Below are 18,069 nucleotides of genomic sequence, written 5' to 3' on the forward strand. Positions count from 1 at the left end.
TTACTTCAATATTAAAATGAAGTTAAATATGGGAAAGATAAAGGAGAATTTATGATTACATAAAGATGTATAAAATATATATCCATGGGTGAGGAAAAAAGTTGAAAAAGAGAGATTACAGGTAGTTGAGTGCCATTAGACCGTTGCACATAAAGGGAACTTGTAGCAATGTTGGTACGAAAGTTACTTAGTGTACTGGACCCAGCTGCAAGAAAACATATTGATTTATCCACTTACAGACCATGTTGTAGAAATTGTTACAACCTGACATTTACTGGAATGTAGGATCGTGTATCCAATAAGTCCTCAAGGGACAGAGGACAGTCAGAGGAGAGACAAACCTGGATGTCCCCAGAGGCTAATTTTTTCTCCTCTTGTCTAATTTGATAGATCTGCAGAATTATCAGAGCAGAAGAACCAGAGACCTCTAGCTGGTACCTGAACTCTAGATTAACAAGCCCATATCTCTGTTGAGAGATGTTCCTTTGTTATACAATGAACTACTCAAGGGATGTGCCATGGGCTCTTCTCAACTTGCCTATAGATTTATATAGTGGTAGGAAGGTTGGATCCTTCCCTTGGAGCAATTTCCACAGTGGTATCTGGTATGTCACTTTCAAGGAAAGCTGAGACATCAGAGAGCTGTGGACTACACTGATGTTTCTGCCTATGAATACTTCCATAAAATTTACATTTCATCTTCCCCTGAATCTGGTGTGATTCTTTGTCACTATTTGCCGTATATATCTTTTTTTTAATACAACATAGAGTAGACATAAAATAATTAATTTAAACACTGCCTGTTGATGAACATTTAGGGTTGTAGACACCTCTTGATTTTCATTCATTTTCCATGCCTAGTATTGATTCTTGGCAACATTATTACCATCACAGATAACTTAGGGGGCTGATCTACCATGCACCCGTTAGAAGATTCTGTTAGTACCGCCAATTATATTAGCCCTCCCCCACCCAGTGGGAAATTGGAACTGCAAATGTAATTGCCCCAAATTCTGAGCAACCAATCAGGTCAGGTTCTCCTTGCTAGATTTTCACACCTGAACTGAAGCACTGAGCGATGCTCAGCACTGGAGTTTAGTGCAGTAAACTTTATGAAAATCTATGAAATCCTTAAGTTGAAAACATAATTTTGAATATTAAAATAAACCTTTATTTCAGAAAAATACAGAAATTATAAAAATGCAGCTCTATGTATTCCACAATATGAACACACCTATGTGTTCATGCCACAGGATCACACACAGTTCTCAGTTTGCTGCAGGCTGTGTAGAATGTAGCCATGAGTTCCCACTGGTAGATTAAAGAATTTGCCCAGGTTCACTGACTCAGAACATAGCAGAATGAGGATTTGATCTCCAAGGAACTTCACTATGATGCTTCTTCTCTTAAGTAATAGGCATGCTGCCTCACTATCTTAGCTAGAACAGTTTTTCTGATAAATCTCCAACATGAAAATAAGGTCTGTTTTCTGATTTGTTGTATTTAACATAAGACGTTGATTGTGTATTTGTTTATTTATTTTTGTGGAGACAGGGTCTGGCTATGTTGCACAGGCTGGTCTCAAATGATCCTTTTGGTTGAGCCTCCCAAAGTGTTTGAATTATAAGCTTGAGCCACCACCCCCTGCCAGTATTGAGAATTTATGACAAACGTTTCCAACCTGTCTTAAAACATTTTATGTAAGAATATTAGAAGAGTATTTGAAAGCAAGCAAGAGTTACTTATTAAGAGTAGAGAAACAAGAGGAAGGACCATGTGTGGTTCCTGGGGCACAGCCACTGTGTGCAAGCACAGGTGAGTCATCCCAGGGAAATCAATGGGTCCAATAAAGCTGGTAAGGGATGGCTGGGGATATGCATGTTCAATTCACTCAATAACATCAAAAATCCTCCAAATGGATACTCCCCTCAGCAGTGTATAAGAGCTCTGCTTACTTCAGGTCCTCACTTAAAATTGGTGTTTTCGGTCTTTGAAAAAAGAATGTATTACCTGCACTGATGTATGTGTTCGTACTTCACTGTTGTTTTATTTTGCATTTTCCTGATGACCAGGTGGTGGAGCTTTTCGTATGTCTTTGTTAATCTACAAAGCGTTTTAGCTGAAGTCCTTTTTCCAATGTCTCTCCATTTGCTCTACCACATTTCTATTTCTTGATTATTTAAAGGGTTTTTTATATTCTAGAAACAAGTCCTTTGCTAGGTATGGTACTATAAATATATTCTGTTCTTTTTGTAGATAGTTTTTTTATGAAAAGTTGTTTTAAATTTTAAAGGCTAAATTTACCAATCTTTTTCTTTATTTTTATTGCTCTCTTTATTTTTTTTTAATTTTTATTTATTTTTATTGCTCTTTGTGTTTTATTCTTCTTTATTTTTATTGCTCCTGGTGTTTAGTCTTGGCAAAGGCATAAACATATTTTTCTATATTATATTCCAAAATATTTATATATTTTTATCTTCTACAATGATATCTGTAATTAAAGTGTTTGGGGGTGTACAGTTAGGCAAACTTTATGTCTTGTTCTCTTTTGCTTTGTTTTCCTGATATGGCTAACCAGTTTACTCAGCAAGGTTTATTGGAAAGTCTAATCTTTCCTAAGTGTCCTGTTGTGCTACCTTAATTACAAATCAAGACTCTGTCCATGTGTGGTTCTGTTTGGGGGCTTGTCATTCAATTTTGGTGGCTTAAATGTTTATGCTTACACTAGTATCACACAGTCACTTTACTGATCTTTCTAATAAGTATTAAGGTCTGGAAGTGAAAGTTCTTTATTCTATTCTTTCTTTTAGATTTTCTTAGCTATGCTGAGCACTGTATTTCCACACAAATCATCTTCTTAATTTACACACACACACACACACACACACACACAATGTGTTGAAATGTTGATTGGGATTTCATGGAATCTGAAGAACAATGTTGGTAAAATTCTGTCCTTTGGAATACGGAGTCTTTCAATAATGAACATAGTCTTTACATTGATTTGGTTCTTTAATTTTACTCCCTTATTTTTGTTATTTTTGGCATAGAGATTTTGTAGCTCTTTCATTCAACTTATTCCTAGGAATGGGATGTTTTTCATGTTACTGGAAGTAATAGCCATATTTTTTTCTTAAACTGTTGTTGGTACGGTGTTTAGAAACACAGTTTTTAAAAATATTTACTTGCATCCAGTAAGTTTGCTAAATTTCTTTAGAAATTCTAATAGCCTATTTGTAGATTTTTAATATCCTATTTTATATTTATGTAACTTTCAAGTAATACTATTTATATATTTCTATTTGATATTTATTTATCATTTATTTATTTGCTTGATTAAACTAGCTGAGGCTTCACTACAATATTACATAGGAGAATAAAAGTAGTAACAGGGGACAGCAATGTGTTATTTCTGATCTTGCAAGGAAAGTTTTTAATTTGTTTTAATTTAATCTGATATTTACCGTAGGATTTTTTTTTTTTTTTTTTTTTTTTTTTGCCTCTTCCCCCAACCCCACCTCGGCTCTAACAAAAACTGAAGCTCTGGCAGGTGCGGTGGCTCATGCCTGTAATCCCAGCACTTTGGGAGGCCGAGGCGGGCGGATCACGAAGTCAGGAGATCCAGACCATCCTGGCTAACAGGGTGAAACCCCGTCTCTACTAAAAAATACAAAAAATTAGCCGGGTGTAGTGGCGGGTGCCTATAGTCCCAGCTACACAGGAGGCCGAGGCAGGAGAATGATGTGAACCCGGGAAGCAGAGGTTGAAGTGAGCCGAGATCATGCCACTGCACTCCAGCCTGGGCGACAAAGCGAGACTCCGTCAAAAAAACAAAAAAACAAAACTGAAGCTCTTAAATAGGAAGTTTCTTCAATCTTTAGGTGGATAAGAAATGTTATGATAATATTATGAATTTTATGAAATGGATTGTTTCTGCCTTTATTGAAAATACGACAGAAGTTTTCTATTTGTCTTAGCTTCTATTCTATTGTTTACTTATCTTTTGTGAATATGGCATATTATATTGGTTGATATATGAATGCTAAATCCTTCTTGCATTTCGAGAATAATCCCAGCTTGATCAAGATGCAGCATTTTGTCATTTCTGTCACTGCATTCATTTTTATATGAGGATTAATTTCATTTTATTATTATTATTATTATTATTATTATTATTATTATTATTTGTGATAGAGTCTCACTCTGTCACCCAGGCTGGAATGCAGTGGGGCAATCTTGGCTCACTGCAACCTCTGCCTCCCGGGTTCAAGCGATTCTCCTGCCTCAGCCTCCCTAGTAGCTGAGACTACAGTTGTGCACCACCGTGCATTGCTAATTTTTGTATTTTTAGTAGAGTCAGGGTTTCACCATGTTGGCCAGACTGGTCTCGAACTCCTGGCCTCAAGTGCTCCACCCACCTGGGCCTCCCAAAATGTTGAGATTATAGGTGTGAACCATGTACCTGGCCTCATTTCACTTATTTTTAGCATACATGTGTTTATCCCATTCTCTTATTGTTCTTTTGATGACCATAAATTTTAAAGGATATCTCTGTTTCTATTATTGGTACTGACAAATTATGCCTCTAGACTACTTTAGGGGAGGGAGTGTTGTGCATTTGTTTTTCATTTTATTAGCCCACACTGTCAGCATTTTGAAGAGTATGTATTAGTCTTTTCAAAAGACCCACCTTTGATTTAATTATCCATATTATATTTTATATTTCATTATCTATCTGCTATTCTCTTTAAGATTACATCTCTCTTCTTTGAACAAAATGCTTGAATCACTGATTTGCAGCTTTTCTTTGATCATAGATGCATGAATGTCTATAAATATTTCTCTTTTGGATGTGTTTGGTGACTTTCACATCCTTAAGTATCTATTTTGTGTGTGCGTGTACTCAGTGGAATATATGTCTTAACTTAATCATTCCTTTATGATACATGTTTTATGTTTAAATGCATTGCTAATTACTAAACATTTTCGAATTTTAAAAGTTATTCTTTTGTACTTAATTTCTGGATTAATTCTACAATGGTAAGACAACCTACCCATTATGATTTCAGTTCCTCAACATTACTGAAGTTTTTGCTTTATAGCCTGCTGTTCAGCATAAAAGTTTGCTAAGTGCTCCTTGTGCAGTTGACAAGCGTGAATGCTGGAGTCATATGTTCACTTTTGACATTATTGTCTTACATTTCTTAATGACATTCCAATTTTCTATTTCCTTACTGACTTCTTTAGTCTGCTTTTCTTACTATTTTGTGTTAGCTACTTTGAATTTCTTTAAGATTTTAAGGCTACGAAGCTATGTTATGTACATAGCAGTATAAAATTGTAATATTTCCACAATGAATTGATTCATTATTGTGAAATGTCCTACCTTAACTCTAGCTGTGCTTCTTGGTTTCAAGAAGACGTTAGTTTGCTTTAGTATAAAGGCACCCATTTCCTTAGGTTACTAATCATAAATACCTTTTTATATACTTTTTACTTACAACATCCTTATTTTGAAAGTCGAACAGAAATGATTTATGTATAGGTGTATATACGTAAATCTTTGCCTTTTAATTTCAGCATGTGATACATTTGTTTTTAATATCATGATTAATACCAACTTACTATTCTTTTTCTACTGAGGCCACTTTTCTATGTTACTTTTTTTCTACTTTCTTGTCTCTTTTTGATTAATCTATTACTTTCATTTTTATATTGTTATTAACTATAGTCCCCATGTTGAATAATATATCTCTTGAATTTATTCCTCCTTATCAGCTATTTATCATTTCTTTTGCAATTTTATTAATGTGATAATTAGACTATTGCTATTTCTTTATTATTTTAGTAGACATCATAAAGTTTATCCTAACTTACCTTAGTCTAAAACAAATTAGGACTTTTTCTTCCTTCCAAAAAATAAAAGACTCTTGGAATATTTTAATTGTATTACTTTCACTTTTGCCACACTAGATATTATGTTAAGTATATGTATATATACACATATATACATGTATATATAAACACATGTATATACACATGTATACATATATACATAAGTATATATATACACACACACATACATAAGTATATATGTACACACACAAACACTCCACCAGACATTAGTATTCTTATTTTAATATAGTCAGTATTTATTTAGATGTATCTGTAGCTTTATCTTTTATATTACATTTAATTCTTTCTTTATCCTTGATTCATAATTTTGAATCATTTTTCTTCTGCCTGATGGATGTTCTGTTTAGTAATTTCAGGGCAGACCCAATGAAGACAGTGCTCCCAAAGTTTTTTGTCTGTCTGAGAATGTCTTCAGCCTTCTTTAATTTTGAAAGATATTTTCATTAGTTTGGAATACTGGATTTCCAGTTTTTGTTTCTTCACACTTTGAAGGTGACACTCAATTATTTTACAATTTTCAAAAGTAGTGGTGGCATCTGGAACTGGTCTGCACTTACTGTTAGACTCAGTGTCATTTAAGGCTGGCCTGGCAAGGAAACAACTAGGATATGCTGTCTTCCTGTTAGATGCACACACTCTCACCCCACACCACCACCAGCAAAGCCCACTCTGCAGCCATGGGAAGGTGAGACACAAGAGCTCACTTTATAATTTTGTGTCTGAGAGTGGGCAAAACCAAAGTCACTGTGCAACCCAGAAAATAGCAAACACAATCCTCTCCTGGCTAATATGACTGCTCTTCTTTGCAAATTGAAGCTCTATTTTCATTCTAGGGGCTCCTCTTCCTAGGTAAGATTTACTGAAATAACCAGTCATAGAATGGTCCTTACTTCCTAAGAGCACCCAATGCATAGTGAGTGCCTGCTTCCTTGGATGGTCTCCAAAATCATCCCATCAAAGTCCTCCCTAATACTCACTACTGAAAAGCCAGCTGACTTCCCATGATGTGTGTCCTTGCTCACTGAAAAGAATAAACCCAATTTGTTCAACTACAGGTGTGTTCCTGGTGATATATGACTGAGTGGCATTGAAATCGTAATTTCTTGTAATAAAGTCATGGTTCATTTGATTGTTTATCTTTTCATTGTAATCTGCCTTTTATCTCAGGCTCTTAGATGTTTTTCTTTGTACTTATTTTACGCATTCTTACCACATTGGGCCTAAATGTGTTTTTCTGTTTATTTACCCTGCTTGAAGTTTGCAGAATTCTTCAGTATGTGAGTTGCTGACTTTAATGAGTTTTAGAACATTCTTATTCATTATCTTTTCAAACATTGCTTCTGCTCCGTAGTCCCTGTCCTCTCCTCTTAAATCGCAAATACACATGAGTCAGATTTATTCAGCATGCTCCTCATGCCTCTTGCAATGTTTCTGAATTGTTCTCATATTTTTTTCTTGGCGCTTTAGTTTGTATGTGCACTACTGACCTGTGTTCCAGTAAACTGGTTCTATTTCCTTCTGTGAGTTGGGGGGTGTCCAGTGTCACTGGGCTCAGACAAGTTGGTAATTGATGCACGGTGAACATGTTTCATGAGCCTCTTCAGCAATTTGTTTTTCTTTTTTTTTTAAATTTCACTCAATCCTTTTTAGGTGATCTTTCTCTTCTGGAGCAAGTTATACCTTCTTAATTTTTCCCCTCCAATGCATATTAATTGTCAGTTTACACATGTTAATCATTTCCTCTAAAAATAAAACTTTTTATAGTTTTGCTATTTTACTATAATCTTATTCATCCGTATGTTCTACTACCTCTTTCATTTTCTTTCCTAGAGTTTATGTCACTGTTTCTTTTTTGAGTGTTTACTGGAGTCAGACATTCCATTAATCTATTTTTCTTATACAAGGCTTATATTCTTGTAGAACATGTATTTTATGCTCTGTTTTCATTTGTATACTACTTTAGCTCTGTTCCAAGATTCTAAAATATGATGATTTCTTTATTGTTATTTTTCACATGGTCTAGTCACATTCCTATTTGGCCCACAGTTATGAAATGTTCCAAAGTGCCCCAAATCTCTCTTTCTTTAGGAACCAAATACACTGGGGCTTCCACTGTCATACTGAAATTTACAATAGATTCTTGGATCTTTGGAGTAAGAGAGTACCTTATTTTACTTTTGTTCTTTATATTTGTATATGTCTTACTTTTTTACATTAAATATAACACTCTTTGATAGAGTATTCTTTAATCATCATAATAGAACATTAAGCGTAATTTTTATAGAAAGTTTAATTGTTTAATAATTGTATTAGTTTGCCAGGATGGTCATAAGAAAATGCCACAGATTGCTTGGCTAAAACAACAAAAAACACTACAAATTTATTTCTCAAAGTTCTGGAGACTGAAAGTCCAAGACCAAAGGATTGATTTGTCTGGTTTCTCCTGAGGCCACTGTCTTTGGTTAGCAGATGGCTACCTTCTTGCTATATATTCACATGGTATTCAGTGTGTGCACATTTCTGGTGTCTCTTTGTGTGTCCAAGTTTCCTTTTCTTACAAGGACACCAGTTATATTGGATTAGGTCCCACCCTAAGGGCCTTATTTTAACTTAACCACTTCTGCAACTACCCTATTGTCATGGGTGCAATGGCCACGGCCAGCATTGCTGTTGGTAAAGGAATCTAGCAACACAGTTGTTGGGGAAGAGAGGCAGATTTATTAGAGGAAAAGTACATTGCAAAAAAGCAATGGGCAGTATGGCAGAGAAGGGACTGCCTGGAAAGTGGCAGGGGCTGGAGGGAAGTTTTATAAGGTGGTGCTGAAGAGACTATGTGGGGAACCAGGTATTTGGGAACAGAATGTTGTGCCAATGGATTGTGATTAGCTGTCTCTCAGAACAATTGTTTGTCCCAACCCGGGGCCCCTTCCTCCTTCCTGCTTACTTACCTATCTCAACCCCACACCTGTCTCCACATACAGTCACATTCTGAGATACCGGGAGGTTCAACATAGAAATGTTTTTGAGGAGGGGGACAAGACAGGAACAATTCAGCCGGTAACAATGATATTTTACATAAATTTTTGCTTAAACATATTTATATGCATGTGAGTAATAACATAAAATATACAAAGAAATAAATGAATATAGTTAACTTAGAAAATTAAAGATTATAAATTATTTTGTGTACCTGTTTTTAGTTTTCATACTTAAAATAGGAACAGTGAACTCACCAGTTTCTTTGTGATTTCTAATAAAATATTTTGATATCTTCTTTTAGTGGAAGAGAAGTTCAATCTTCACTGACTATTTTCCATTCTCATTTTATTTCGTTATAGGAAATAAGAAGACCTGGGAATATGTACCACAGAAAAATATTTCTCTTCTTTATTGAATACATTCTAATAAAATATATGGATTAAAATGTTTTTGAAAGTAAAATTAAGTGGTAAATAGAAATTTGTAGGTGTTAAGAATGTTTTTGTTAATTTTGATTTTTTCCAAAGTGTTAAACTTTAAATAAATTTCAATAAGTATGAACAGATTTGAGGCTGAGAAATCCCACTCTACTACAAACTTATAATTCTCCACACCTACTCCTTTATTTTCATTTACATTTTTACACTTTGTTCAAATGAATGGAATTCACAGATGTAAATAGCAAAGAAAAACCCTCACAACTTTGAACAAAAGGAAGAAAAAATCATGATTTGTTGAGAAGAAAACCATTTAGTTGCAGTAATTTAGAGGACAAAATCAATGGGTCTATAAAAGAAATAAAATAGTTCTTTCACCAAAATGACAAATTGTTAAATCATATTTAAGTTTTCTAAATGAAGCACAACGGAACCTTTAAAAAATTATACCTATGAAAAATTTGTAAACTTTTTTCTTTAGGTGATTAATTTTTAGTTTCTTTTCTAACTACAAATTGAATTTCTCTTCCATTTCTTATCAGATCATAAACCACTTAAGAAATTACCCTGAGTGGGTGGGAAGAAAAGGCCATTTTTTTCCCCTTTTTGTGTTTTGTTTCTGCATAGAGAATCCTGTGGAAATTACATTTTTTATTCTTTTTTACTAGGCACATTCCACTAATAGATAGTTTGTGATATGTAAAGCTTATTTCCAAAGCTCTCCAACATCCTTGTTTATTGAATCTTCTTCCCTTCAGAGGTAATTACTGCTACCTTTTCTCCTGAGGCAGCCACTTACCACTGTTCAATTTCTATACTTAACCCCTTCCAGAATTGACCATGAAATATTCATCCCCAAGTATAACAGAGTAGCACTTGAGTGTAAGTCTTTATCACTTGCTATTGCCCTTCTTTACATCTGATACTTGCATTAATTGAAATCAAACTCCTAGCAGGGAAGAAAGCCCTGATATTACACCTTCAGATAATCTGCTATACAAAAAAGAAATTCCTTAAGGGGGATCAGTTCTCTCCAATAGCTTTAATATAAATTCTTCACACAAAGTCTATTTATTTGGTAAAATGCAAATTATATTAGAATATTATTTTAATTTGTTTCCTTTTTTATTCTGTGTTTTAAATGGATATTAAAGATAGAAATTTTATTTCATACTTTGTGGTATTTCTACAACCTAAAATAAGACTGATACATAGAAGGCACTCAATAATAATTTATTAATGAATGAATCAATGTGAAACCCCATTCCTTTAAAAGTAATTAAAATTTTCAATTGTGTAGAAGAAAACAATTAAAATTGCATAGGGTGTCAGGGATTCTCAATACAACATGAAGGCTCACTGACTCACTAGAAGGACTCACAGGCTTCAGAAAAGCTATTAAATTCAAATTAATTCTCCCAGCAATTGATATGGACAGGAGACAGGGAAATATTGGGTTGAAGAGGGTAGTTCCCTGGCAAAGGCCCCGCCTTCAATCCTGGAAACCTGTGGCCCTAAATGAGAACAGACATTCCTATTTTTGTTCCCAAAAGTTACCTTTTGGCCTGTCATGACCCCCATCCTATACTCATATAAACCCCAGACCCCAGGCTCTAGAAGCAGATGAGAAGGAGACAAACAGAAGAGCCGGAGAACAGCAGAGCGGCGCAGCAGAAAGAAGAGAAAGAGCGTCTGAATGCTGAGAGGAGTTTGGCTGTCGGTGGTCAGAGAGGAGATTGGCCACCGGACAGCCAAATTCCTAGGGAAGATCATCTTCCCTACTCCATCCCCTTCCAGCTCCCCATCCATCCTGCTGAGCGCCACCTCCACCACTCAGTAAAACCCCTGCATTCACAATCTTCACGTTGATGTGTGACCTGATTCTTCCTGGATATTGGACAAAGACCTGGGTGCCAAGAGGGCACTGAGCTGGTGAACACTTAAGCCGTATGTGGATGGCAAAGCTAAAAGAGCACACGGTAAGACAGGCCACACCCATGTGGGCTTTGGGAGTCACAGGCACTCACCTCTAAATGCTACCACGGGGCTGGAGCCCCAAAGCACTCGTCTAAGCTCATGTACCTGCCAGTCTGCACGCTCCCCATCCTCCCCGTCCTGTAAGGGGTTTGAGTGTGCAAAGGGGTCATTAGGTTACGGTATTTAAACATATGGCTCGTTGCCTATTGTATTCAGAAAACACAACTGCTAAAATGAAGAATCCTAGTGTATCTGTAATCGTTTTCCTCTCTTTATCTCTGTAATTAATGCCAAAGCTGAAAACAAAACAAAACTAAACTAAAACGCTATGCTACCACCCCTATTAAGCAGTCTGGAGAACACAGGTTTACTTTGCTCCAGTTTCCTTGATTTTTCTGTCTCTGTCCACAGCTTCTCATGAATGAGGAGGTAACATGCCATCAAGTGATGGTTGCTATGAAAGTTGCAAGCCCCTTGGACATACTCCACTGAGTTGCCTTGACCATATCACTTAAAAGAGTTACTAGAGTTAAACATTTCATTGCCTGCGCTGCAGCAACAGTTTTTGAAATATGGCTAGGTTGTCACTAACAGACAGTACCTTGCTTGACATAAAATTTATGCTTCATAGCTGAAGATAGTTACATGTCTATCAAAACAGCTGTAATAATGGAAAGTTAGCAGAGTGATAGCAGTCATCAGTTTTGTATTTTTAAAGCTACTGTCAGGACCTTTTATCCGGGAAAATTTCTTCCTAGTTATAGATTTGTTCCCTTAATGGCCACTCCCTTCTTTGCTAAATTATTGTGTATATATAATCTAAGATACCTATATTGGGGTAGAAAACTAACTCATTTGGTGACAGAGATAGAATATGTGGTCTATGTCCACGGCCCGTCTTTCACCTGAATTGTTATGTTTTATAGAGTTATTTAAAAGATTACTATTACCATTGGCCCCTTTCAAGCTGTGAATTTTGTATAAATCTTTCCATTGGCCCCTTTTAAGCTGTGAATTTTGTATAAATCTTTCTTCAGAGTTTCTCTTTCATTGGCTCACATAGTTGAAGAAAATATTGATGTTCAGGACTGCAAATGTTTTCTTGTTTTTGGCTTATGTCATAAATCTCATAGTGTACATTTGGCTTTTCACTTAGTGACACAAAACAATATTCATTCTGTGTCTTATAACTTGCACTTGTCCCCTCACTACTTTAGATTCCCTTCCATATCTGAAACATATTAAACTTTGCCCACTATGCGTCAAGTTTCTTAATAGATGGGTGATATTTCAGTGAAGTTGAGCACTGAAGGTGCCTAGCTATACTCTGGTTAAGTCAAGAACTGTATTACTTTCTTCAAAATGTCTAGCACATTATGTGTCAAATACATCTTGGCCTAGCTCTTTAGAGAATATTAGTTGCTGAATTACTTTCATCTCATGATATAATATTTTTATTATGCTGATGATTTTGAGGGGAAGCTAATTTCTCACTTTAAGGAAGAACTTAAACATTTTCAGTTCAATTTATGTGAGTGCAGCATTTCTCATGTCAGAGAACAACAGGTGCATTAACAGAAAAGTTAGCAGGTTGTTTTAGAAACTGTATTGTTAAAATACTTTCAGAGTGGAAACTTTGGGGATCTTGGATGCTGTCATCTTTATTGAAACAAATAGCTTTAAAGACCACAAATATATACTACATGCACACTCACACAGTCACCCACCCAATACTGTTGCTATTAATTACCACATTTAGTCACTAGGGACAGACTAATGAAACTTTTTATTAACACAATAGAAGCACAACGTACAAAACAATCTGTTTAATTCCAAGTAAAAAGCTCATTTGCCTGATGTGTCTCAGAAGGGAAACAAGAAACTCGGAAATTGTAACTTGCCAAATACTAAATGGATGGACACCTTCTGTCATGAGATTTCTGAAGCTCTCAAGATTGGAAATGTTTAAACAAAGTCAAATTTATTTCATTGGTAAAGTTACTTTGAAAAGATCAGGTAGGATAATTCTTATTTGCAGGCACATAAAAAAGTATCTTGGGAATTCGACTGATATTTAGTATTAATACAAGATTTGTGGAATAAAAGAAAAGATGTAGTGTAAAATAAAAATATGTGTTGCATTCAGAGTGTCTATACATAAAAACACACATATATCATGTATATATTTTGATATAGGTTTATATTTTTAAAGAAAATAAGCAAAAAGTATTATTTATAATATTTCAACCCACAGTTTATAATTTTCAAAGTTGAGCTTAAAATTTTAAATGAAATGAATTCTGTGAAAAAAACTATAGGTGAAGCATTTAATCAATTAATATACAAATGTGCAAGAGATTAGTACAAATTAATTTTAACATATTTGCAACAGTTTTCCAAAATCCTTACATTATCATAAACTGCAGACTTCCTCAGTTATGATGGTACAATTTACTTTTTTTTGACTGTACAATAGTATGAATGCCATCTGCATGCAGTGATCCACATTTAAAAACATACTTAAGAGTACCCATACAATCATTCTGTTGTTTACTTTCAGTTCACTATTCAATAAATTGCATGAGATATTCAGCACTTTATTATTAAATAGGCTTTGTGATAGATAATTTTGCCCAAATATTAATGTAAGTGTTGTGAGGATGTTTACGATAGGCTATGCAAAGGTGTGATGTTTGTAAGTTAGGTGTATTAAGTGCATTTTTGACTTACAGTATTTTCAACTTACGATGGGTTTATTGCGATGTAACTCCATCGTAAGTCAAGGAGTATCTGTATTCATGTAACAGAAATAACAGATTCATTTTAAAAACAACCACCATTATAAAAGGAAAGACTATACCTCTTAAAATTCTTAAGCACTAATATATATTTTATGAGAAAAGAAATAATCATGCCAAACAAATTAAATGTCCCAAACAAATTAAACTGTTTTTTATTTTAACAAATAAGCATATATTTCAAGTTTGAAGATATTGTTTACTTTATTACTTAGGTTATTGTTTAACCTAACGTTAAAACAAATTATAAATCAGATTATGATAATTAACATGGCACAGAGTTAAAGTATTTATTGTTAATAACTCACTTAGCATAATAGGCATGTTTAGCCTAAGTAACTGATGTCACAATATTTTTACGCCTAGGAGGAATTCTTTTTATATTAGCTCTCAAAAGAGATAAGATTCTCTCCACGTGGTTTGGGCTTACCCCTTTGACTGAGAACATGCCACTTGTTACTAGAGGTTGATGTATGACTCAACTTAGAGTTGAGGATGAAAAGTGGGGATCATAGCACCTGCCTATACCCTGGTACAGATCATACGATGTTGATTGATTTATTTGTGGAGTCAGGGTCTCGCTGTGTTGCCCAGGCTGGAGTGCAGTGGCACGACCATGGCTCACTGCAGCCTTGAACTCCTGGGTGTGGTGGTGCGCACCTGTAGTCCCAGCAACTCTGGCAGGCTGAGGCAGGAGAATCGCTTGAACTCAGGAGGTGGAGGTTGCAGTGAGCCGAGATTACACCACTGCACTCCAGCCTGGAGACAAAGTAAGACTCCATCTCAGAAAAAAAAAAAAAAAAAAAATTAAATTAAAAAGTTCTAGTATCTAAAATGAGCAATATCGCCAGGCACAGTGGGTCACACTTGTAATCCCAGCACTTTGGGATGCAGAAGTGGGTGGACCATCCGAGTCAGAGGTTGAGACCAGCCTGCAGTGAGCCGAGATTGCACCACTGCACTCCAGCCTGGGAGACAGAGTGAGACTCCATTTCAAAAAAAGAATTAGCCAAGCGTGGTAGCATGCACCTGTAGTCCTAGCTACCGGGGAGGCTGACGGGGAAGGATTCCTTGAGCCCGAAGGTCAAGGCTGCAGTGAGCCTTGTTTGCACCACCTCACTCCAACTTGGGCAAGACCCCATCTCAAAAAAGAAAAAAAACCCCACAAAAACAAAAAACAAAACAGAACAGAACAGCATCACTTCCTTATCATTAGTTTGAAGGAAGTGAATTGCCTGTAAAAGTTTCCATTTTCAAAAAAAGTATTAAAATATAGTGTAAAGCCAGGCACGATGGCTCATTCCTGTAATCTCAGCACTTTGGGAGGCTGAAATGGATTGCCCCAGGAGGTCGAGGCTGCAGCTGAGCGATCCTCCCGCCTCAGCCCGGCAAGTAGCAGAGACTACAAGTGCGTGCCACCATGCCCAGCTAATTTTTTATATTTTTGTAGAGACAGGGTTTCACCATGTTGCCCAAACTAGTCTGGAACTCCTGATCTCAAGCGATCCACTCGCTTCCGCTTCCGCCTCCACCTCCCAAAATGCTGGGATTACAGGCGTGAGCCACGGGGGCTGGCCTAATTACTTTCTTCAGTCTGAGCGTGAAGGCTGGAAGAAAAGCTCTCACTTGCATATAATTTTTTAGAGACAGAGTCTCCCTCTGTTACACGGGCTGGAGTGCAACGGCGCAATCTCAGCTCACTGTAACCTCAACCTCCCGTGCTTGATCGCTTATATAATCTCAGCTCACTGTAATCTCAACCTCCCGGGCTCGATCGCATATATACACACATATATTTGTTTGTTTAGGCAGAGTCTTGGTCTGTTGCCCAGGCTGGAGTGCAGTGGCCCGATCTCCGCTCACTGCAACCTCCGCATCCCGGGTTCAAACAATTCTCTGCCTCAGCCTCCCGAGTAGCTGGGATTACAGGCACCCGCCACCACGCCCGACTAATTTTTGTGTTTTTAGTACAGATGGGGTTTCAGTGAAACCATGCTGGCCAGGCTGGTCTTGAACTCCTGACCTCGTGATCCACCCGCCTCGACCTCCCAAAGTGCTGGGATTACAGGCGTGGGCTACCTCGCCCAGCCGATCGCTTATATTTTTAAAAAGATGTTTTCTTCGTTTCCTAGCCCCTTCTACCTCGCCACAAAGTTTCAAAGACTTAATGCTATTACAAAAGGCCGTCAGAGGTCAAGCTCAGCGGTGCAGCTCCCTCATGCCCGGCAGCCTCACAGGGGGCCGACCCTGCCCAGGATGAGCGGCGCCAGGTAGCCGGGGACGCTCCCGGGGGTCCCCGGGCCCTGGCTGGGGGAGGTGTTGTGGGACGCACTTACCCAGGCTCAGGAGAGGCGAGTGGGCGGCTGGGGCTGCAGCTGGAGCTGGCCATTGAGGAGCTTCCGCGCGACAGTGCGATCGGTTGCACCTTCTGCGACAGGTGCCAGCCGGTTGGCGCGCAGCGCCTGCTAGGGCAGAGTCTGGCCCTTGCTGCGCCTGGCCCCGAAGACCGGGAAGTCGTAAAGCTCCTCCTCGCAGCGTATGTGCGGCTGCGGCCGGGCGGAAGCCTCGGGACACAGAACTGCCAGCTCAGCAGCCGGTTACATCCCGACCGGCCACCCGTAGCCAGCGTCCGCTCATGCGCGCTCCTGGAAGACCCAGCAGCCCCGCCGCGAGTTCCGATTGGCTCCGCGTGAGTGGCGGTCCCCTGAGACGTCACAAGGGCGCGCCTTCCGTGACGTCACAAGGGCGCGCCTTCCGTGACGTCACAAGCGCGCGCCTTCCGTGACGTCACAAGGGCGCGCCTTCCGTGACGTCACAAGGGCGCGTCTTCGCCGACACCGTAGAGGTGGGCGTTCGGCGACGTCACAGGCGCCGGGTGTTCGGCGACATCACCGGGGCGCTACAGCGCTTGGGGCTGGGCAGTCTTCTCGTCAGAGTGGGGGCTGGTAACAGCGACCTCCCCGCCAGGTCTGTGTGTTGCGGGCTGAAGAAGGGTAGCTGAAAAATTCAGACCCAGCACAGTGTTTATGTTCGTCAAAAATAGAAAACTATGTCTGACGCCGCTGAGGCGAGAGGACCCTTCAGGGCAAGAGCAGCCTAGCAACATGGTGCAACCCCATCTCTGTAGTCCTACCTCAGCCCCCCAGCTACTTGAGCCCAAAGGTTCAAGGCTCCAGTGAGCTATGATCCAACCATAGCATTCCAGCCTGCGAGATTGAGGTAAACCCTGTCTAAAAAAATTAAGAAACTATCCAAGTGTGCAACAGGGAGGGACTGCTAAATAAAACATGAGGCTGGCTGGGCCCTACTGTAATCCCAGCACTTTGGGAGGCCGAGGCGGGAGGATGGATGGCTTGGGCTCAGGAGTTCGAGACCAGCCTGGGCAACATGACGAAACCCTGTCTCTACAAAAGATACAAAAATTAGCCGGGCGTGGTGCGCACCTGGCCTAATTTTTGTATTTTTCTAGAGATGGGGGTGGGGGGGGCTCGCTATGTTGCCCGGGCCAGTTTCGAACTCCTGAGTTGAAGCGATCTTCTCACCTTGGCCGTCAGAGTTGTCGGGATTACAGGCATGAGGGACCGCGCCCCACCTGGGTTAGGCTACTTAATAACAGAAGAAAGTGCTTCGCCAGGCTCAGTGGCTGACGCTTGTAATCCCAACACTTTGGGAGGCCGAGGCGGGTGGATCACCTGAGGTCGGGAGTTGGAGACCAGCCTGGCCATGGTGAAATCCAGTCTCTACAAAAAATACAAAAATTAGCCAGGCGTGGTGGCGCATGCCTGTAGTCCCAGCTGCTTGGGAGGCTGATAAAAGGAGAATTACTTGAACCCGGGAGGCGGAGGTTGCATTGGGCCGAGATCACACCACTGCACCCCAGCCTGGGCGACACAGCGAGACTCCAGTTTGACACCAGCCTGGGCAATATAGTGAAACCCTGTCTCTACAAAACAAACAAAAAC

General features: G+C 38.6%; 1 protein-coding gene across 1 annotated transcript in view; it reads right to left on the reverse strand.

Annotated features, from left to right (window-relative positions):
* The window catches only part of LOC129032992 (uncharacterized), a 96,115-nt gene extending 78,433 nt beyond the window's left edge, over positions 1-17,682 (reverse strand). The window contains exons 1-3 of the mRNA XM_063661427.1: positions 17,650-17,682; positions 17,000-17,104; positions 16,444-16,811 (exon numbers count right to left, since the gene is read on the reverse strand). Coding sequence (XP_063517497.1) covers positions 16,444-16,811; positions 17,000-17,104; positions 17,650-17,682 — 506 coding nt within the window. The remainder of the gene's footprint in view (positions 1-16,443; positions 16,812-16,999; positions 17,105-17,649) is intronic.
* Between the last annotated feature and the right edge of the window lie 387 nt (positions 17,683-18,069).

Source organism: Pongo pygmaeus, chromosome 2 (assembly GCF_028885625.2).
Source record: "Pongo pygmaeus isolate AG05252 chromosome 2, NHGRI_mPonPyg2-v2.0_pri, whole genome shotgun sequence".
NCBI classification, from domain to species: Eukaryota; Metazoa; Chordata; class Mammalia; order Primates; family Hominidae; genus Pongo; species Pongo pygmaeus.